The sequence below is a fragment of the Eretmochelys imbricata genome, chromosome 12 (assembly GCF_965152235.1).
Source record: "Eretmochelys imbricata isolate rEreImb1 chromosome 12, rEreImb1.hap1, whole genome shotgun sequence".
NCBI lineage: Eukaryota > Metazoa > Chordata > Testudines > Cheloniidae > Eretmochelys > Eretmochelys imbricata.
Window position 1 is genome coordinate 16,018,238 of NC_135583.1, and position 24,059 is coordinate 16,042,296.

General features: G+C 41.0%; 1 protein-coding gene across 5 annotated transcripts in view; it reads right to left on the reverse strand.

Moving 5' to 3' along the window:
* Positions 1–10,827: 10,827 nt before the first annotated feature.
* CYLD (CYLD lysine 63 deubiquitinase) overlaps positions 10,828–24,059 on the reverse strand; it is a 47,179-nt gene continuing 33,947 nt past the window's right edge. For all 5 annotated transcript variants that reach the window (XM_077830678.1, XM_077830676.1, XM_077830675.1 and 2 more), the window contains 3 exons: positions 18,698–18,816; positions 17,261–17,477; positions 10,828–16,083 (listed from right to left, as the gene is read on the reverse strand). In XM_077830678.1, the coding sequence (XP_077686804.1) occupies positions 15,899–16,083; positions 17,261–17,477; positions 18,698–18,816 (521 nt within the window). In that variant the 3' untranslated portion in view covers positions 10,828–15,898. The remainder of the gene's footprint in view (positions 16,084–17,260; positions 17,478–18,697; positions 18,817–24,059) is intronic.

Here is a 24,059-nt window from a genome sequence, read left to right on the forward strand (position 1 = left end):
ATGTCCCTTTAATTTGCCACACCCCTTTCCTTCAGCTGCACCTCACTCACAGTTAGTTGTCCTTGGTCAGCAAAGACCCAGAGTTCAGAAGCACATTTACATGGGTTCACCACCCACCCTTAATAGGAGTGGGGGGGTGCTTGAGCAGTGCCGTCCCTCCTGCCACTTACCGCTGTGCTCTGTTGCTGGCCACTCATTGCCACTTCTATGATGCCCCCTCCGAGGTTTCACCTTAACCCAGCTGTTGGTGCCTCTTCATTTTCTTTCACTGCAACCCTGTCCTCAGACCAGGTCTAAGGGTTAGTCCCTAGACCTGTCCATCAGTGATTTCAGCTCTAGTAATCAGGGAACAGAAACAAAGACTCTCAATAGAATCCAGCCGGCTGGTCTTTAAACACTGGAGATGGGAAGGATGAAATGGTGTCAGGCAGAGTCTACACCATCAGACCGGTACCCCCGTTTCCACACTCTCCCATTTTCAGTGGGTGTTGGCCTCCCTACCCTCCAAGTGCTCTCCAGTTGAGGACCGCTCCCCACTCCCCCATCAGAGCAGTTACGTATAGTTCTGCTGCCGGTTACTCATGCAATCAGGATAACAGTGAATTTGTGTGGGGGGGTGGAGGGTGAGAAAACCTGGATTTGTGCTGGAAATGGCCTAACCTGACGATTACTTTAGATAAGCTATTACCAGCAGGACAGTGGGGTGGGAGGAGGTATTGTTTCATATTCTCTGTGTATATATAAAGTCTGCTGCAGTTTCCACGGTATGTATCTGATGAAGTGAGCTGTAGCTCACGAAAGCTCATGCTAAAATAAATTGGTTAGTCTCTAAGGTGCCACAAGTACTCCTTTTCTTTTTGCGAATACAGACTAACACGGCTGTTACTCTGAAACCTGTCATTACCACTGCATTCAATTTTAAAATGAATTGTAACCCCAAACCAGGCAAACCTGATCACTTTGACAACACAGCTCTGCCGGCTGAATACGTAGGCAGAGTAAGTGTGTCCACGCAAATATGGCTGCTCCTGAAGTCTTTTCCCACAGTTCATCACTAGATGTCAGACCCTGCTCACATTACAGCCATATAAAAATGCAGTGTCTAAGTGATAATCACTTCTTCTGTTCATAGTCACCAGGCGCTAATTGATATTGGCACCGTAAAATGCAAATATGACAGTCTACACCATTGCCAAGGAGGGGGTTTTATAAACTACCACTGTTTAATTTTTTCTTCCTTTTAAAGCAAGCACAACAGAGAGTCACTACCCTGACCCTCAGACAAAGCTAAATGATGCTTGGTTTGAATTCACAAGAAAGCGTTGCGGTGGGGACTGCCCAGTTAGCTGTGCGCCTCTGTCGGCCAATTTTTAAAGAGGTACAGGTATCTGAAGTAATCAAAAAGTTAGAAACCTATTATAAAGGCCTACAAAGCTGCGCTTTGTTATTTTACATTCTTGACCAACTTGGTTCATCTTAATGGTGGCTTTGTTTTTGTTTTTAAACCCGACCTGTTTTCCTTATTCACGCTTAGATAGCATTTAACTTCATTTAAGCACGCACACAGCAGCTACAGCTCTAGAACGCAAAAATAGTACGTAAATATACAGGCCACATCCACAAAAGATAGGGAAGGAGAAAAGATGTTTTAAAAAAAACAACAAAAAAACAGGGAGAGAGAGATTTTTTGCTCTTCTGTAGAGGGTCAGTTGTGAGACTCTAGTAAATACGGGTTTAAAAAAAGAGAGGGGGAGTGTGTTTATTTTACAATAGCCATCAAACTTTCAGCTCTAGCATCTATTTCCCTGCCCGCCACCTCCCACCCCCGGCTTCCTCCCCACAGTCTCAGCGTTGCAACAACAACAACAAAGTCATGCTTGCATGAGGATTTAGCTGTGTGATGTAAATCTTCCAAACTGCTGGCTGAAATCTTTAGTATAATTTTTTTTTTAAAACTTATGCATACACACAGTAATGCTCCCACCGCTTTGCTTGCTTCTGTCCTCTCAAACTACTACTATTCAAACGTGAAAACTGGGGCTGGCAATTAATTGCAGTTAACTCATGCGATTAACACACAAAAAATCGTGATAAAAAATTAATTGCGATTAATTGCAGTTTTAATCGCACTGTTAAACAATAATAGAATAACAACTGAAATGTATTACTTTTTTGGGGGGATGTTTTTCTGCATTTTCAAATACATTGATTTCGGTTACAACACAGAATACAAAATGCACACTGCTAACAAATATAAAGCGAGCACTGTGCACTTTGTATTCTGTGTTGTAATTGAAATCAATATATTTGAAAATGTGGGAAACATCCAAAAATGTTTAAATGAATGGTATTCTATTAGTATTAATCACATGATTAAGCACAATTAATTTTTTTAATCTCACGATTAATCGCAATTAATTTTTTTGATCGCTTGATAGCCCTAGTGAATACTAAAGCAGCCGCAGAAACTAGCTTCCCCTGCTTAGAATAACAACTATTTTTAAAATCTCAGGAAAAAAAATCATTTCCACATGTATTTCAAAATAAAACAATCCAATGACAAATTTATATATCTGAGGTTAAGGCCCTGCTGCTAAGTGTAAAGTATATGAATAACTGTGCTTTCTACATCAATACCTTGTGCTGAGATTCTGATATTATCAAAATCTATTTGAAGAGGGGGAAAAGATTAGCCAGGCTCTGGTGAATGCAGCAGTGCCCTTTTGCCACAAGATGGCACTTTATGCATTCAGTCACAGGAATGCTAACTTCCTCAAACTAATGATGAGTGACAGTTTGTTTTAATACAGCAAGAGGTGTAATTAAAATACATTTGTGTTTGGCCTTTCAGTGAGACGTGTGGAAGAGAGCAGTTGGGGATTGCTGTCTGCATCACAGGGAAATATTTAATCAAATTTTGCAGAGGTTTCCTTTCAAATTCTGTGAGTAAGACAGGCAAAAAGACACAGGGCCAGAAACTTATACCTGACTTTTATTTATGTAACCCACACATCTCCTGGGTGTGGTGCTCTGTCCCATCTACTGGCACCAAGACCACTTAGGGAGAGATTAATGATTAATGACCCTTCGCTACAGCCTTAGCTAACAGCCATAAAAGGCTAAGGCTAAAAGGCAGTAAAGGAACATTAGCAATTGTAGAGCAGCCAGCTCAGGGAGGGCTCCCTGAAGGAGTGCTGGTTCTCAATGGGGTCATAACCCTACCTGCTGAAGCCCAGGAAAAGGTGAGTATACTGATTGCTAATGAAACAAGCCGTGATGTGGTTATGAAACAAGAACAGAAGATAGAAGACCTCTTTGAGCCTGAAACCATCGTGAGACCCCCCAGTGTGAAGCTGAAGTTCCGGCGATAGATCTTGCAAAGTTTGACTTTGGAGACTCACCGCTGTCTGAGGAGTGGAAGGATCCCCTGAGGAAGAAGCTTTGCAAAAGATCCAAGGCATTCTCACTGCATGAGTGGGACATGGAATGTGCAAAAGGAGTGGAACACCACATCCAGATACAAGACTCCTGACCTTTCAGGGAGAGATCTAGGAAGATGGCTCTCTCTGAGATGGAAGACGTGTGGCATTGTCTTCAAGAGCTGATCGCAAATGGCATCATTACAGGATCCCACAGCCCATATGCCTCTCCCATCGTGGTGGTCTGTAAGAAGAGCGGGAAAATCCAGATGCACCCTAAACAGCTGCACTGTGGTTGACCAATACACCATGCCTCAGGTACAAGATGCCTTGGACTGCTTGTTGAAGAGCCAGTGGTTCTCAGTGTTGGATCTTCGAAGTGGATACTACCAGATCCCTCTGGGAGAAAAAGATAAAGAGAAGACAGCCTTGATTTGTCCGTTAGAGTTTTATCAATTTGAGCACATGCTGCAAGGGATTTCTGGAGCACCTGCTACATTTCAGAGTCTTATGGAGAAAGTTGTGGGAGACATGAATTTACCGCAAGCGTTAGTTTATTCGGATGACCAGATTGTGTTTGGAAGAAGCTTGGAGGGGCACGAAGAAAGACTTAAAGTTCGAGATCAGTTGGAAGCCTATGGGTTGAAGTTTTCAGTTGACAAATGCGAGTTCTGCAGAACCTCTGTGAAGTATGTGGATCACATTGTGTCTCAAGAGGGTGTGAGTACTGATCCTGATGAAATAGGTGCCCTCACTACATGGCCACGGCCAAGTAATTGCAGAGCACTCAAGACCTTTAGTGGCTACTACCGCAGATTTGTAAAGAGCTATGCTACCATTGTAAAACCCCTGAAAGATCTTACCCGGGGCTACCAGTCCAGCAAGAACAAATCTAAGACCAAGAATAAGGGGAAGTCCCCAAACATCCCAAGCAGAGACACTATGGCCCCTTAGAACCATTTGGACCACGGTGGGATGAGAGATGTGAAAGGGCTTTTTTGGGAAATCATTAATTGCCTATCTCATGCTCCAGTCCTAGTCTTTGCTGACCCAAGCAAGCCGTTTATCCTGCATACTGATGCCAGTTTGGGAGCAGTCCTGTACCAGAAAGTAGAAGGCAACTGTAAACCTGTAGCCCTTGCCAACCACGGGCTGTCTGATAGCGAAACTCACTATCCCAAACACAAGCTGGAGTTCTTGGCCTTGAAATTGGCCATCACTGAGAAATTTAGAGACTACTTGTATAGTGCTCAGTTTCAAGTGTGGACAGACAACAATCCACTGATTTTTGTGTTAACAAGTGCTAGGCTGGATGCTACAGGGCAGAGATGAGTGGCTGCCTTGACGAGCTATGAGTTCAGCATTCAGTACTGATCAGGGAGAAGCAATGTAGATGCGGATACATTGTCCCGGCATCTGTTGCTGTGATACCTATGGACAGAGTAAGAGTTATTTGCAGTGTGAGTTGTTGAGAGTCAGAGGCCCATGAGAGCCTTCATGGGTGTGTTGCAGAAGCTCTGGGTCTGCCCCCTGAAAGCATGCCATCTGCCTCAGTGAATTATATTGTGTAGGACTAATCTCCGTGCCCATGCTCAATGCGTCTGTTTGGCAAGAAGCCCAGCTGCAAGATATTGAAATTTGTGATACACTACTTGCCAAAAGGGACGGGAAAAGCCCCAGTGCGATTATCCCACCTAACCCACCTAATAGTAAACTATTGAGAGAATGGAACAAACTAAAACTGATTCAGAGAGTGCTGCACCGAATTACCACTGACCCTTCATAGAAGCAACGAATGCAACTAGTGGTACCAAAGGAGTACAGAACCCTGGCCATGAGGGCCCTGCATAATGACTTTGGACATTTAGGAATGGAGGACCCTGGAACTTATTCATAGTAGGTTCTTTTGGCTCCACCTGGCAGAAGGGTTACATTTACTATCAGTCTAGTTCCCTTAAGGGCAGTAGTCTTTCATCATTTTACATGAGTGAGAATCTTGACTATTACAAAGCAGCTGTTTAGAGACCTAGACATATATTCAGATGGTCATGCAAATAAGCGGTGGCTGGCCTTTTCCAGAATCGGTGAAACAGGCACACTGAACAGCTCCTTGTGTAAACACTGGACAACATTACCGCAGTGGAATAGTACATTACAAAGCAAAGGTTGTACTGGGTGAGCCACTTCAACCAGTGCAATCTAAGCAGGTTAGAGTTGTGTGTGTGAACAAGAGCCAAATTCATTTGAAAATCGTTTTATTTATTTTCTTTTCAGAGGGGAAGGAGGATGACTCTGGATGGTGGTGTTCGTGCTGGGATCCCTTGCACATATCAACTCAGGAAAAGAAGTTTACAAACGCAACCATGGAAAGAGCAAAAGCCTGGGACTGAGGAATACTAATGAGTTATTCAGGGTGAATTAACAATTTTTAGATACATTTGAAAGAATTCAAGGAGAAATCTGACCTCCACCTCTGCAACCAAATGGGAGGGGAGGAGAGAAATAGGTAGAAGTGCAGAATCCAAATCTACTTCTGAATTTCACAGGTGGTCCATCTCCCATTTAGATGCGCACACCTCTTAAGACTGAGAGAATTCAAAACCCAGATACTAAGGTAGACACTCAAATATTAGTCGAGTTTTGGCTTGTAGGTAAGAGGACAGGCAGGTGCAGTTAAGGCTCTGGACTAAGACTTGCATTCAATTCCTGGTAGGCCTCTCGATTAATCGCAGTTAACTCATGCGATTAACTCAAAAAAATTAATCATGATTAATCACAGTTTTAATCGCATTGTTAAACAATAGAATACCAATTGAAATGTATTAAATAATTGGGATGTTTTTCTACATTTTCAAATATATTGATTTCAGTTACAACACAGAATGCAAAGTGTACAGTACTCACTTTATATTACTTTTGATTACAAATATTTGCACTGTAAAAATTATAAAGAAATAGTATTTTTCAATTTACCTTGTACAAGTACTGTAGTGCAGTCACTTTATCGTGACAGTGCAACTTACAAATGTAGTTTTTTTGTTATATAACTGCACTCAATAACAAAACAAACTTTAGAGCCTACAAGTCCACTCAGTCCTAATTCTTGTTCAGCCAATTGCTGAGACAAACAAGTTTGTTTACATATACGGGAGATAATGTTTCCCGCTTCCTATTTGCAGTATCACCAGAGAGTGAGAACAGGAAGTTACATGGCACTTTTGTAGCCGGCATTGCAAGGTATTTACATGCCAGATATGCTAAACATTCATATGCCTCTTCATGCTTCGACCACCATTCCAGAGGGCATGCTTCCATGCTGATGATGCTTGTTTAAAAAAAAAAAAGTGTTAATTAAATTTACGACTGAACTCCTTAGTGGAGAATTGTATGTTTCCTGCTCCATGCTTTTACCTGCATTCTGTCATATATTAGGTGTTATGGTAGTCTAGGATGACAACCCAGCATACGTTGTTTGATTTAGGAACATTTTCACTGCAGATTTGACAAAACACTAAGAAGATTCCAATATCAGATTTCTCAAGATAGCTACAGCATTCTCCCAAGGTTTAAGAATCTGAAGTGCCTTCCAAAATCTGAGAGGGACGAAGCATGGAGCATGCTTTCAGAAGTCTTAAAAGAGCAACACACTGATGCAAACTACAGAACCAGAACCACCGAAAAAGAAAGTCAACCTTTCTGCTGGTGGCATCTGACTCAGGTGATGAAAATGAACATGCGCCTGTCCACTCTGCTTTAGATCGTTATCGAGCAGAATCCGTCATCAGCATAGACGCACGTCCTCTGGAATGCTGAAGCATGAAGGGACATACGAATCTTTAGCCCACTGGCACATAAATATCTTCCAATGCTGGCTACAACAGTGTCATCCAAATGCCTGTTCTCACTTTCAGGTGATATTGTAAACAAGAAGCGGGCAGCATTATCTCCTGCAAATGTAAACAATCTTGTTTGTCCGAGCGATTGGCTGAACAAGAAGTCGGACTGAGTGGACTTGTAGGCTCTAAAGTTTTACATTGTTTTATTTTTGAATGCAGTTTTTTTTTTTACATAATGTACATTTGTAAGTTCAACTTTCATGATAAAAAGATTGCACAACAGTACTTGAATTGAAAAATACTATTTTTTTTGTTTTTTATAGTGTAAATATGTGTAATCAAAAATATAAAGGAAGCTCTGTACACTTTGTATTCTGTGTTGTTAGTGAAATCAATATATTTGAAAATGTAGAAAACATCCAAAAATATTTAAATAAATTGTATTCTATTATTAACAGCATAATTAATCATGATTAATTTTTATAATTGCTTGACAGCCCTAGTTCCTAGTTATGCCAGCAGACTTCCTGTATGACTTTGAGCAAATTACCCAATTGCTTTGTGCCTCTCCTCCCACCCCCACCAGTGTGGTGGGAGGTAAACACCTACAGAATCAATCCACTTAAAGACAGTGCTGATTTCTATAAAGGGATGAATTGGGGAGGGACACTTAGGCTTCACCTACACTGGCAAGTTTTACAGCATAACTGTCAGCTAGGAGCGTGGGAGGAGAAGGGATCACACCTCTTGGCTGACATATCTATGCCTGCAAAACTATACTACCACCAGAGTGTTTTTTGGCAACCTAGCTAATGTTGTTCAGGGAGTTGGTTTCGCTATGCCAGCACAATTCCTTCCGTCAGCTTATGCTCTGCCAGCAGCTCGGTTGTGTAGACAAGCCATTAGAAAACCATTGTTCCAAACGCCATAGAGTTAGCGCTAGATAGATATAGAATAAGGAATTACCTTCTTTTTCTTGTTTACAAGTAGTTTACTGTAATTTTTATGCAGTAAGTTCTACCACTCATTTTTAGACAGTAACTTGCAATTAGTTTGTTATAACTCAAAGTATGTTTATTGTTCTACTGAATGTATTCATCCTATTTATATGCATGTATCATTTTTATATCTGAAGTTATAAATGTTGGCTCTGTGCTTGTATTTAAAGCGTTTGCAGTAGAAAGCACCCAGAGCAGATTCAATCAACATAGGGGTTAGTCAAGTAAATGGGAGTACTTGGCTAACAATAGACCTTGATAGATGCCAATCCACATCTGAGCATTCCTGGGAACATTCCTGTAGAGAATTGAGTCATGCATGGACATGTGACTCCAAAACCCCATCTTGTAGCTGTGATTCTACACAGGGGGAGAGAGGGGTTTCCAGCCACAAGACAGAAACTATATACGCCCATGGGATACCCCTTCATTTTGTCTTCTGCTGGCTCAAGAGACAGCCTCTCCACCCCAAACAGATGCCTGAAAGAAACTAGAACAAAGGACAGTAAGTACAGGGGTGTGAGTGATTGCTGGACCCAGACTAGGAGGAAGTCCAGTCTGTAAAAGAAGCTTATTGGAACATCTCTGAGGGTGAACTGGATAGCTGGGTGTTGGAGACAGGAACACATCTTAAGTGGTTTTCAGTTAAGCCTGCAGCTTTTGGGGGTTGTGGTTCAGTTAGGTCTGTGGTTGTAGCAGGCCTGGCACAACCAGGCAAGGCCCTGAAGTCCCAAGCTGCCAGGAAAAACAGGCTCAGAGGTAGACCCAACACATCAGGTGGCAGTTCCCAAGGGGGATTTCTGTGATCTAACCCATTACAATTCTCATCAGCAAGCCAGCCCTTTGTGCTTCTGGCATGGATGACTAGGGCACAGATGATGGAGAGGATGACAGGTTTCACGGGTTACTATCGGACAATTGGGGTTTTCTGGGGCAAGTCTTGATTTCAGGTCTACAGCTAGAGATTAAACCGATACTATGAACAAGAGGTTAAGTGCTTAAACCAGGACACTGCTGTGAAGGTGACAGCAGCTCTAGCTTGTCTATTAAGAGTCATAGGGGAATTTAAATCTTTCCTCCTCTCTGACAAGTGTGAATTTACTACTGCAAATTAAGCAAATTCAGTGTTTTCCTGCAGCAAATACTTGCAGACAGAACTCCCTAGAGTACAAATTTTCGAGACTAAGAAAAATAAGGAAAGGCTTCTTAAATACAAGCGTTTTGTAAATGAGTTAAAACTAGTAACCCTGCTCTCCTGCTGGTAATAGTTCACCTTTCCTGATCACTCTTGTTACAGTCTGTATGGTAACACCCATTGTTTCATGTTCTCTGTGTATATAAAATCTCCCCCCTGTATGTTCCACTGAATGCATCCGATGAAGCAAGCTGTAGCTCACAAAAGCTTATGCTCAAATAAATTTGTTAGTCTCTAAGGTACCACAAGTACTCCTTTTCTTTTAAGTTAAAACTAGTAATCTTTCAGTAAACTGAAAATTATAAAACCAAGTGCAGTTTTAAACACCCAAAAGCACTTCAGAGTTAATCTCCTTTTGCCAAACACCACCGAGGACAATACTTCCAAATCAGGTTTTTCAGCTGTTACAAGTCAGTGTCCTCCTATGATGAGATATTGGAAATATGCAGCCCAGTTTCCAGTAGTCAGTCATTTTTTATGTCTCAACTTTTGGCAAACTACTTGGTTCAATGTAGGCAGAGGCTTCCTGGTACTAGGGGTGGGGATTGTTTTGAATACATTTTCAGTGATGATTGCGAAGTCCTAGACTATAAATTTATTTTAAAGAAAAGTTACGTTACGCAAATGAGAGTGGCTCTCTCAGCTAACAGGCATTAAACAAAATTGACATTATAGCAATATTACACTTATATGGAAAGGTTACTCACCTTGTATTAACTATTTTTTTTTTTTGAGATGTGTTATCCCTAATGTGTCCCAATGTCAAGTTTCACATACATTCACCCACCTACTGCCAGATAATTTCTGCCTAGTCGCATCCTTGTGCTCTGCCACCCCCTGTCCCCCGCCAGACATAAGGGGTAGTTTCGGAAGGGATATTAAACCTCATGCTTAAGGACAAGCCAATCTGTAACTAATAGAAGTTAAGAAGTTTTCTCGAGGGGAACCTAATTCCACAATTGTCTACTGTAGGATTTCTTGCACTTTCTATTGTCACATCAGGTACTAGGTACTGCCCAAGACAGAACGTAGTCCTAGATAGGACCCCTGATGTGATCAGATATAGCAATTCCTCTGTATCCTGTACAGGAAGACTGTAGAAAGTTCATAAAAAAAAAAAAAAAAAACTAGTTCACAGGGTGAAGTCAATATTTCTATTTCCAATACATGCAGATGACCTCTAAGCCCCTGAAGAAATGAGAGCCAGAAGAATGTTAAGTTTAATAACATATCAATACAGAAATAGTACAGGCCTTTCCAGTAGCAATTCATTCTTCTCTGAAGTTACCGAAAACTATAAAGGCTAAATAAGGGCAACCTCATTTTTTCCTCTCTAACCACCCTTGGAAAGGGTCTTTTTAAATTTAAAGAACTACGTATGCACAAAAACTTGGTATGTTTATTTAACAAAATACCAAAAATAGAGCAGACAAATGCAAAACATGCTTCATTACAATGGCAGAACAATTAACTCAGACCTTAAAACAGGCAGCCTTAATAAAGGTAAAGCTTAATTTAACCTTCATGCCAACTCAATCTGAACTGTAGGAGTCAAACAGAAAACATTTTGTGGTTTAATACTACAAAGCAGACTATCAAGGACTGAGGTGACAAGCTCATCCATTCCAAAGGAGTGTAAAGTGCACAATAAAAAATTTGTTTTTTAAAAATGTACTGAACTGAAGTAACTGACTGCTTATGACCATGAGTAATAATTGTTACAGCTACAGTTCCTTAAAAGGAAAATTCTCACCCCATATAATAAAAACACAATTACATTTCTAAGAGCAGAATATCAGAACAAACATCAAATACATTAGAAATTCATTGCACAGAAAACGACAAGACAGTCACTGAAAAGACCTCAACTGAACATAGGTCTTCATACGTTTTTCTTCCATCACCTCCAAACCGAAAAACCAGAAGCAGCTGTGTGTAATGCACGAATCTATGATGCTTGTGCATTGATGTATCTGCAAGGAATTGCTTTAGTGACCTTTCTCTGACCTCATAACCCCAGCCTAAGTATATGACCATTGGTGTGACTTGCTCATGTTTCCATTGACTCCAAGTTTGTTCACTGAACTAAAACTTAATACATAGGTGTGTTATGTGCTGTTCCTGGGGCCATCTATCCAATTTAAAAGGTATTTAGAAATAAAAATTCATGATGGTGAACCATGTTATTTTCACATCAATTTTAGTGGTTTAAAGTTTTCCTCAGGCACACTTGCAGAAGGGAAATCTTAGTTTAAATAATAAAATCCTATCCTCTGAACATCATTACTTCAGGAGAAGATAGGCACTTTATTACGATAGTGTAAGAACTGAAAAGGGAGATTTTCAAAATAATAGAAAGTATGCTAAACGTCCAATTCCCACTGAACGTCAGGGAGTTGGCAACTAATTGCCTTTGGTGACCTGGAAAAAAAAAAGTCTCCCCCAAATGCATGTTGGCATTGTATAAAACAGTGGTAACTGCTTAAAAAATGCTGACTTTCTGTGAGCTCCCTTTCCAGGAAATAATGGACTGTAAAGAAAGCATCTTTTCTTCCCTACAGAATCTCAAATTCCTTTTCATTTTTTTGTTGCCTCATAAATAAGATGAGGTAACTGCCTTGGATTTACATCACTCTGGTAAATTTGTACATTATTTACAAGTTATTCTTCATAGTTTAAACTTCTCTTCTTATTTAAGTCAGTTTTATATATTTGCATAATGCTTTCAGTAAAGAGAACCAGAATGGTCAACTTCCATACTCTTTAAAACATACTATACTGTGTCAGAGTATGTATCTGTTTCTCTAATCTGATGCAAAACTATGCCATAGAGTAATACGAAGATTGGGATTAGAAAAATAGTTCCTTTTTTCCTCAAAAGTGTTTCCAAACTACTACAAGCATCTCTCCCACCTATTTTAACTCAAGACTAGACTACAAGCTATATAGCAAACCACCGTATTAACATACGATCCCCAAAGTGGTGAGTGGTTCATAATTAAACAAATGCATACTGCACAACCCGATTATTAAAACGATATTAGACAATCACCAAAAATGTATAAAGCAACATACAGACATTCCCTCAATTCTTTATACAAATTTTCCAAGTATAACAGTGAAAAAAGTATTTATGTAAGAAATCACTCTCTTTGGAAAGAAGTCCAATGATTTGAGAGGGAGAAGCCAAGAGGCCATTTATATTGGCCCTTATTCACATTGGTCAGTAGTCATTTCTATTCTCTCTGAAACATTAGGGTCAGTGGAACTACTCAGCTCTGATTGATTTTTCTAAGTTCTCTCTCAGTTTATTTGAATACTTTCAGCTAAAATGACTGCACAAGCCTGCCACTGTTTTTTTCAGTTTGCTCCCCCCCCCAAACAAAAATATTTCCTTTGAGTTAAATTTTGTTTTGAAAAAAAGTACTTTTCTTAAAAAGTCAATTTGAATAGAAAAAAAACCAAGTTTTGTTTTGAAAATCTTGAAACCGATTTTTTTCTGACTGACAATTCCACACATTCAACACATTTGCAAAATATTTTGGTCAACGCCAATCTGCATTTTTCCATTAAAAATTTTCCCCCAGCTCTTCCCGCCACTGATGGTCATTTGAAGAGCTAGAGATAGCCTTTTCAGTGTCTTGCCTGTGGACATGGTAGGAACAGAAGTTTTTCCTACAATTTTTCATGGCAGCACATGGTATTCTATCGGTATATTTAAAAAAAACAAACCCACAAATAGATATTGGGACCGGAAGAGTGAGAGGTGTCCAGTGAAAAGGAGATGCTGAAGGTTTCATTCTTCTCACCAAAATTGTGTGTGGAAACTATAGAAACTAACTCTGGCTGGATATGTACCACACACCCAACTGCCTCTTCCTTACAGAAGTAAAGTAACCTCAAAGCAGGATCATCATCCACCTCTTCACCCAAACCTTCTTTTCATAGAAACTGATAAAGCCACCTAAAATCCCTAAGGCTGTTTCTTGTTGGAAAGGAAAAACAAATGTGTGCATCACCATAATCTTAAAATTTGTGAGATGCACTCAGATACGAGGCTGATGAGGACCACAGAAATCAAGGACAATATTTAAAAAAAAAAAAAAACAAAAAGAACCCCACACAACACCTTTACAGTTAGTGGACTTGGCTATTTCTAAGCAGAAGCTTCTTCCCTTTTTGTTCTTCAAATGTTCCTGCCTTTCCCCTATATGCACTTCAAATAAGTCTGAGATTCTCAGGTGTTAGGAGGCAGTATGCTGCTCATGTTTTCCCTGGAGCTGGCTAAATATAAGACTTATTAACAGAACAAATGAAAGAAATGCATATGAGTCGAGCACATGCCTTGAAAAATCCACTTATCACTGCTGAGCCAAAAGCCATTGCTAGCCTGAGGGCCTAAACAATTTGTTAAATTTAATTTTTTGTTTAAAGTAAATTGTCACTAGCCTTTGTGCTTAAGATAACGTAGTAATGGAACTGAATGTGTCGACTTTTAGTCTAGAAAGACAACTTGTGTGCACGCTTTCTCCAGTAGTTGTGCGGCCCCCACAAATGAACAGTTTCATAGTTGTTACTCAGTTTCACTGCCACCCAGAGTTCTGGACCAGGAGGCAGGCCCTGGAGTTGCACAAAGAACCAACCACCTACCTGAGGAAGCAAAGACTATGAAACACAGACCTGTTTCCTCCTCACATCTCACAGAAGCCAGGAGGCTCTTTGTTGAGGAGGGGAAGAGACTGACACTCAATCAGGCAGCTCCAGAGAATGAGGAGATTAAGTTCTCTCCCTATGTTCCCATTAGCTATGATCTGGACTTAATACCAATTTTTCCCTGCATCTCACTAACTCCAACCATTTCCTTACCCAACCCCTAACTTTGGTACCAACCTTCAGCTGGCAGCTTTTAGTCCGCCAGCTACTCCAATGCAATTCTCAAGTCTTGCCCTAGCATGTATCTAATAATCAGCAAACAGCCAGAGAGAAATATTCTACATTTTCTGGCACAAAAGTGCAAAACTAACCAAGTTTTTACAATATTCTGAAGGCAAAATCTTTTGGTATTTGGTTTATTTGTTTTGTTTTAAATGATAGTGTATTTATCTGTTCTTCATTCTTTCTACAGAGTAGATCCCAGAGAGGCTCTTGTAAAACATGTAAAACAGCTCTTACAAATCTGAAAATATGTGCTACAACCCACAATAATGCAGTTTATGACCTATAATTATTTCTACAACATCCAAATTTTTCTGCATACACATGACATTTCCAAACATTTTTTAAAATAGTTTAGACAGAAGTAGCTGAAAGGCAATTAATATAATAGAATTCCATCGCAAATAAGAATCAACTTCCAAGTCACAAAATATCAATAATAATACTTTATACAGTGATTTTTTTAAACTAGTGTAATTCATTTTGTTCGTACGCATCAAGTACCAAGTAGAATGTTTAAAATGCTATTTTTTAAATTTGTAATTTTATCTTTCCTGATGTTCATATTTTTAACATTGATGATCCCAAACAATGAAAAATTTAGACCTATTACACATAGCAGCTCAGTACGTTGTAGAACAAAAAGTGTCAAATTCATTTTACTAAGGACTACAGATTCTACTTTATTAACACTCCCTGAGGCAATAAGCCACATTGTTTAGCTTGCCATCCAAACATTTGTATATATTTAATTTTATGTTTCGCAAAAAAAAAAAAATATGAAAGACATTTCCATTTGTTAGTTCATGTATCTACGGTTACGCTTGGACAATATTGCCCCGTCCCTGAAGAAAAAAGTATCACATACGAAAGGAAAGTTTGTTTGACTCGCACAAATAAAGCAGGAAGAAAACCCTCAGGAATAGAGCAGTTTTGAGATCATGGGTGTTGTGAAGATCTAGAATTCTATAGAAGTAGACATGCATGATATCAGTAGACAGCTAAGGGTTAACAAGACCACAGAAGTAAATTGTAATGATCTTATTAAAACCAAAATTATTCCTTCCTGACGGCAACTGTTTGCTACAGACCAAAAAAATAAAAAAAGTCATCCTTGGTCCACAGAAACACACTGAGCAAGTACACAGTGTGTGTTTACATTTTCAATGGACTAAGGAGGATTTTCCTGTTACATTTCAGCTTCTCATTTCAAAACCCAACATATTATCAATGCACTTAACTTAAAGCTTTAGTTTTTAGAAACTTCATTTAGACTTTGTTTATAAAACAAACACACGCGCACACATCCTAGAGTGCAAAATGCTTATTAAATATTTCAACAGAACTCTACGTGTAGTTTTTAAAACATTCATCTTTTTGTTCTAGCAGTCAGCTTTCCCCCTATAATAGCATCCATTGCCGGCAACGGTTGCATCAAAACTGACTACGGTGTATAGTGAATGCAACAGTAGAAATCTGCGTACAGTTTTTTCTCTCCTTTCCAGAGTATAATGTTCATTTGTACAAGCTCATGGTTGGGCTTTGATACATGCACATGTAAGCATCACAAAGCAGTCTTCGTGCACATCCTTGAATTTTTCTGGAGTCCAGTGAATGTAGTTCTTCTAGAGACATTTTTAGGTACTCTCCAACTTCTGGGCATGGTGTAACTTGTGGAATGTTAAAACCATTCTGGCCTCCTTTTGTGGGGGAAGCAAGGAGAGAAACAAGATTAGGCTAGCATCTTAAACATCCATACTTCCTCTTTAATGCGTACATCTTTGAAACACATCTTGGAGATGTCTCAAATCCAAAGCTGTCACTGTGGGCCACTACATGGTGAACTTCTGTATTAAGTATTAACACTTCCAATGATTGCAACTGCCACAGTAGGCTTTTCTAACCTCATGGGAACCATTTGTCAGCTTATGGGAACTTTGTGAACAAATATAAATTATTTTGGTCTTATCTGTTTAAATGAAACAAGATTAGTGAATTAATTCCCCTAGCTAGCATGAGGACTTGACAACGTGTCTGTCAAATAGCATTGCTGTACCACACAAAACCATCATCACCCCAATCTTAACTACTTGCCTAACTAATGGGGTGCTATCAGGTGTGCTGATGCATTCAATAGGAAAGTGCAGTAACAGTCAGAAAAATTACAACTTAATCATCAGATCTGCTGTGTGCATCCAGTCAGATTTGTGTATTTTACTGGACTTTTACTTTTGCAACTTTTTATTCCTGTTAGCAATACCGCTGTAGGAGAGAGAGAGCTGGAGTCTACTGTGGCTTGCCTATCATCACTGGAGCTACTTATAAACATTCTGCAGTTGGCATTGTATTAAACTATTAATGTGCGAACACAAAAATATACAATGGTTCTTAGTCGAACTCCTGTTGTATCTATTACTATCTGCTTTTTTAAGGCACTAGCCACAAGTACTGAATGTACTGTCCTCCTCAATTCAACAGTGTTAATTCAGAGAATGTCAGTTAAAGAAAATGTTATCATAGGATAATGGTCTCCCACTGCTACCAAATCAGAGGACACTGATTTTGCAATAGAGAGAGATTTTATTTCTATTATGCCAAAGACAGCTACTGTTTGAATTGTTTAAGCCTGAGATTTTGGAGAAGTGAGAATGACAGTTACACACTGTAGAGTTATTAAATAGCTACATTCCAGTGGACTTGAACTAAACAAAAACAGATTTCTGTGTCTTGACATTTAAAACAAAAATTACTTTTCAAGCCTCATGACATATAAAAAGGTATGTGTTCTGGTACTGGAAAACTTTTAAAGTCACAGTATTTAAGAGCTAACATTGTTTAATGTGACAGTCTAACAGAAAAAATTAAGCAAAGATATACCATCCCGATCTGCCATGCTGTCAAAGAAGAGCCAGGCGGAGTCATCCCTCCCATATTTAACAAAAGCTACATAATGGCTTGTTTCTATGCAGAGAACAGCAAATAACTCCATCTTCTGGCAAGGGATACATCCATGTCTCCAATCCCAGTCTGGTAGATCTTTAGGAAGTGACACTGGATTGAATTTATGACTCTGTCTCTTGGGATGTAGGTGAACCTAGAATTAGGTCAATATTTCAGAAAGAGAAAAAAAACAAAAAACAAACAAACAAAACCTACCCACCCAAAAAACTCCCAACCAAACCCACTTGAGGGCCAGACTCATGAAGACAATGTAGAAATTGGTCTTGTTTTTGGCTTAATTGGCTTGAGAGTTACTTGTTAGCTAGTTTTTGGCTTGTAGCTTTTTTTTTTTTTTTTGATCAGCTCCGGGCAAGCCCGGGCTGATCAAAGTCAGGGGTGCACAGAGGGCCCACCACAGTCCAGACTGCCTGCGGGGGGGGGGGTTTTCTGGTCACAGTGTTGGGGTTCTTAGAGATTGGCTTGTTTTGAAATGGGATTAGCTTGATTTTTGGCTTATTGTGAGTGTTGGAGTGCTTATTTACCACGTGAAAGTTGGCAACTGTATTGGGGGGGGGGGGGCGGCACTCTTTTTAAAAGGCTGTGTGGATTTTAGTATTTATGAAAGGGCAGACTGACAGCACTAGAGAATGAAGTCTGTCTTAACCAAAGAACAGGTCTACATGGACAACAGCAGTGCAAGTTCCCCTATGCTGTCTCACCAAACGTAGCTCCAGCCCGCCATGGAGAAGCCCACTCTAGAGATGAGAGGAGTTCAGTCTCCAAACCTATTCAAAGTCTTCGTGCCGCTCCCCCCGCAGACTTACAAAAATAATCATCACTATTGACACCTTTAGTGGAAACAGACATCTGTCCGTCCACTGGAAACCATATCAAGACCAGAATAATTTAACACGTCAAACAGTATGCCAAACCAGACAGCCAAACAGTAACAGTAACCAGACAGTACTCTATCACTACTACCCGGAACTGAATTTGAACGAGCAACACAGGAAATGAGTAAAATGCTTTTACTATTAGGTGCACTCCTGTTGACCAAAGTTAAAGGAAACCAAGCTCCTGTAACCTGGAATTACTGCATTCTCCTCACTGGTTCACAAGGTTGGACTGTGTAGTTACCAAAGGCTACAGTAAATGCTCAATTGATGTAATCAAGGGTGTGTTAATGAATTAAAATCAAGAGACTGATCTTGTTAATGAGGACTGCACCCTTCATGTTGTGCCCAATTGCTAATATCCCTGCTTCCACGTGTCAGTCTGTGCCTTCTGATACTACTATACTACACCAAGCTGCGAGTACACATTAGTTTAAAGGACCACAGAATTTAAAAGAAAAAAAAAAAAAAGTACACTTACTTGTGTGTTGCAGGTTTTACAAAACTGCTTGATTTTTCCAGCAGAAATGTCAGTATCTTCATAACATTCTCTGCATTCATACATTGCAAGTCCTCCACATATACGGCACTGCCTAGGAGCTACATTGTGGTTTAAAAAAAAAAAAATGCTTTGTCTCAGATTTTTGTACAAAAGATCTATTTTGACCTAAAAATATAACCTACATTAAGCCATTTAACATCACTGCTGGCAATTAAAGAAAGACAAAAATAAAAAAATTCCATCGTTATTTTCTGTGGGCTTACTTTTGCTCTTCTACTAGTCTACAGCAGAGGGGCTGTGGGGAAAAGAGTGACACACACACACACACTTATTAGTCTTAAGCTCAAATACTGATGTAGAAAGTGTTTCCGTACGAGTTTACTGGATGTAACCGCACACGTGCTTTTTTTTTTTTTAAGCCTACTTCACAAGTTATTCCTGCTCTCTGTTAAAAACATATTTTCTTAATCTAGTGAGTGTTACACTAGTTAAAATAGCTTAGCATTTAAGCAGAACTTAAATAAAGAACCACAAACAAACCCTTGACTCAACTAATTGAAAATCCATGGTGGGTCATCTAAAAACCACATTCCAGAAGATTAGGACTTAATAAAAAGTTGCTATTGTTAGATATTTGAAGTAATTTCAACCAATTTTAAACAAGAGATTTACCTACAGGTACAGTACTGAAACACAGATAAGTAGGTATTATATGTGTTTTTGTTCAAAAGTTGACTAGCAGTCCCAGAAATTAAGGTCATCCCAGCCTTTCCAATATAAACACTACATCACAAATTACAGCTAAAAATACTAAAATTCCCAGTTTTTTCCCTTTCCTCTTTTCAATTAAAAAAAAAAAAAAAAAAAGGTAAAATTGAACTGATTTTTGGCCCAGTTTGGTGAACCGACACTGACAAGGCAAGCTACAGAAAGAGAAGACTGAGGGCTAGCCTACGCTAGAAGCACTACATCAGTGCAGTTGCATGGATGCTGCTGTAGCGCATCTTGTGAAGACACTCCACGCTGATGGGAGAGCTCTGACTGGTAGAATTACTCCACCTTCACGAGAGGCAGAAGTGTGCCTGTTGCCAACAAAGCAACGGTGTGGACAGCACTTAGATCACTGTTACCTTGCGTTGCTTAGGGGTGTGTGTCTTTTTCTGAGCGATGTAAGTTAAATAGACTTAAGCGATAGCATAGACTGCCCTAAGTGTGAAATGAACTTTAGGTGTTTTAGGCACTAATCTGGTGGAGCTGGAGCACCGGCAGGTGAAACTTGACTGTCACTGGCTGTTCAAAGTCTTTAACTTAGCTGATCTCAGAGCTACTGCTTGCCTCTAGATGACCACTATTCACCCACAATTCTGATACATATCATACTTGTGCTGTAACACCTCTTACAGCTGCTAACATCTAATTATTCCTTAGAACTAGAAAAACAAAAGAATTCTAAAGAAACACTATTCACACAAGACCTGACAACGACTTGAATTAAGATTTAATTCTATCCCCGAAGTATAAAAAGAGAGAGGAAAGGAGTATATCCAGACACAAATCTACATTCTACAACATCTTCAAGATGGAGCTTTGAATTATTGTGAAGAGGAGGAGCAATTACTCACCTTGTGCAGTAACTGGAGTTCTTTGAGATGTGTCCCCCGTCGGTGGTCCACTTCAGGTACGCCCGCATCCTGCACCCTTGAGCTGACATTTTTGGTAGTAGTGCCCCTTTTCCCATGCTCGTGACCCACACATGCTTGTGCCCCACACCAAGGCTATATGGAGCTGTGCAGGCAAACTGCCCTCAGTTCCTTCTCCACTGGAAAGTCCCACTGAGGGCCACATCTGGGTATGTAAATTGTATGGCGGGCCATGAACGTTCATGAAATTGGGGGTTGGGGTGCGGGAGGGGGTGAGAGCTCTGGCTGGGGGTGCAAGCTCCAGGGTGGGGCCAGAGATGAGGGGTTTGGGGTGCAGGAGGGTGACTCCAGGCTGGGACCAAGAGGTTTGGAGGATGGGAGGGGGACTCAGGGTTGGGGAAGGGCGTTGGGGTATGGAAGGAGGTCGGGGTGCAGGCTCCAGGTAGCACTAACCTCAAGCAGCTCCTGGAAGCAGCAGTATGCGCCCCCTCCAGCTCCATACGTGCAGGTGCAGCAGAGGGCCGGCAGCAATGTGTGCTGCCCCGTCTGCAGGCACTGCTCCCTGTGGTTCCCGGCCAATGGGAGCTGCAGAGCTGGCACTTGGGGCGGGGACAGCATGCAGAGCCCTTTGGCTGCCCCTACAAATAGGAGCATGCTGCTGCTTCTGGGAGCCCCGCTCAACAGAGGGAGCTTGGGGGCCGGATTAAAAGGTCTGATGGGCTGGAGGCAGCCCATAGTTTGCCCACCCCTGCACGATACTAAATCTCCTCTTATTAACACGAGCATAGATTTCTCAAGGACTCAAGAGCCATTCTACAATCCTTGAACTATGGAAAAATGCATCTGCCGAGTCTGCAAAGAGTGTGCAATCATCAAAGGGAAAGTCTTCAATGGTCATCTAGACCTCTCTCTTGGGAAGCCCAACAGCTGTAGCCAAGATGCTGTTCCATAACCACTGCAGTGGATATAAACCATGCTAATGTATCAGCACTATCAAAAGGAGGCCTGGAGCGATGTTTTTGCCAGCAGTTGACCCTCTTGTACAATGGCCTTAAATTGTTCATGATGTTCCTTTGGCAAGCGCTCAATAAACTAATTAAATCTGTTATAATTCAAATAGTTGTATTTGGCCGGGAGTGCCTGATGGTTTGCTATTCTGAAATTTCGCTGAAGAATAAAAATTTGTGACAAAAGCTCTGGTTTCTTGTAGTTCTTATTGTACAGGGTGGACTCTGAGCTATGCTGTCTGCCCTGTTCATTAACAGCCTCCACTAGTAGGGAATTAGGAGCTGAGTGAGAAAACAGAAATGCTGATTTCTTTGCAGGAACCTAATATTTTTTATCTGGCCTTTTACAGGCGCGGAAGCTAGGATTTGCCAACAGTCTTAGTTGGCTCCATAACAGTTTAATTGACCAGAATGGTGATCCTTATAGATGTCAGAGTACTCAAAATATCTAGGAGTTTATGATGGAGCTCCTGCACCTCTAAGTGAATCTGAAGCGTGTCTGTGATTCATTTCAGTGATTCTTGGAACTGTCTGAAGTCATATGCCATAGAAGGTGGTGGAAACATCACAGCTGCATCCGGTGATGAGGCAGAAATTTTGGTGAGAGGAGTCAGCGCCTTATTCACCCTAGCTTCCTGCTCCTTAAAGGTCTCTTCCTGATATAGGTGGTTTTGGAAAATGGGCCCTTTTCTGCCCCTTCCTGTGGTGTGACAATTCATTGTAAATTTTGACAATAGAATGCACACAAGTCCCAGAAAGGCGACTGAGGGGGGGCCAAATGGCATGGGTGGAGGCATACATCTGTGTTCCAGTCACGTGGGTGTCACTTGAGGTCTATCCTTCTGTATTATATCAGTGTAGGAGGGAGAGCAATATGTCCCACGATAGACAGGGGAACCCTGCACGGATAGTTGAGAATCTGAAGAATCCTCTTTCATACACTTCAATGGTGAAGAGGGGGGCGGGGAAGAGAGATCGTTGTTCAGCTTGTTCACGTATAGGAAGGGGAGTATGAAACTGTAAACAGAGGGGTCAGTGACCAAGTCTTGATGCTGACACCCCTTCAACCACCAACCTGTTAACAGAGGAGACTCTGGCTCCATAGATATTAGCAAGTCCTTAGGGTACCTAAATTCTTGCAATATCAATGTTATTAAAGAAGGGATCAAGCAAGAACTTGTAGAAGACGGCTTCAGTACCAATGCAGCTGGTACCAAACATTTGGCATAGGAGTGAGCTGACTTCAATTCCATTAGTACCATAGGTAGTCAACAGTATTTGGTACTGTTGACTTTCATGCTACCAGTAGCCAGGGACAGGCTTAGAACTTTTACCAGTGTCTCTGCCATTCTGGGCATGAGTACCCGAACCCAGTATTGAGTCTGCCTTAGAAGGCTGACTCCTCTTCATCTTTTCAGTACCAGCATCACTCAGCCTGCATGGAGCTCCCCTTGGGACTTGAGGTCTCTGTCAACTTCTGTGTCAGTGTCTAAGGGCAGGTCTACACTACGGCAGGGATCGACGCTCTGAGATCGATCCACCAGTGGTCAATTTAGCGGGTCTACTAAAGACCAACCAAATCAACCGCAGTTTGCTCTCCAGTCGATCCCTGTACTCTACCCCTGACGAGAAGAGTAAGGTAAGTCGATGGGAGATTTTCTCCCATCACTCCACCGCAGTGTAGACCCCGTGGTAATTTGACCTAAGGTATGTCAACTCCAGCTACGTGAATACTGTAGCTGGAGTTGCATAACGTAGGTTGACTTACCACGATAGTGTAGACATAGCCTGAGATTTTCTTGGAGATTTACTCCCACTTCCTTTTGCTTACAGGCAGATGTTGAGGCTACCTCTATAGAGGACGTTGGTACCCTAGTTGTACTTGGTACCAAGATACAGTTGACCTCTCTACTGGTCTCCTGTGACCAATATCTTGATGTGGACAGCGCACTAGCACTACTGGAAGATCTATGTACAGGGGACTCCTCAGCCCCTTGATCCGAAGCTGGGCATAAAGCTTTATCCATCATCAGACGTTTGAACTGGATTTCCCTATTTTTTCAGAATCTGCCCTTGAAGGATCTGTATCTCCCAAACAGCAGAGGTTCTGGGAATGTCAACCACAGAAGGGAAATTGTCTCACAGAGGAGGCACCTTTTGAATCCTGGAGAGTCTGGCACTTTTAACTGCCATCTGACTACATACAGTAATACATTTTTAAAACATTTTTACAAAGAGAAAAATGGGAACTGTTCCAACAACTATGCACATTATACGAGCCAGAAGAGTACCCAGAAGTTACCTACTATGGGACAGGCCCAACAAAGAAAACAGATCACCTTCAGCCCCCAACTAAAACCTCTCCAATGCATCATCAAGGATCTACAACCTATCCTGAAGGACAACCCATCACTCTCACAGATCTTGGGAGACAGGCCAGTCCTTGCTTACAGACAGCCCCCCAACCTGAAGCAAATACTCACCAGCAACCACACACACACCACACAACAGAACCACTAACCCAGGAACCTATCCTTGCAACAAAGCCCGTTGCAAACTGTGTATCCACATATCTATTCAGGGGACACCATCATAGAGCCTAATAACATCAGCCACACTATCAGAGGCTCGTTCACCTGCACATCTACCAATGTGATATATGCCATCATGTGCCAGCAATGCCCCTCTGTCATG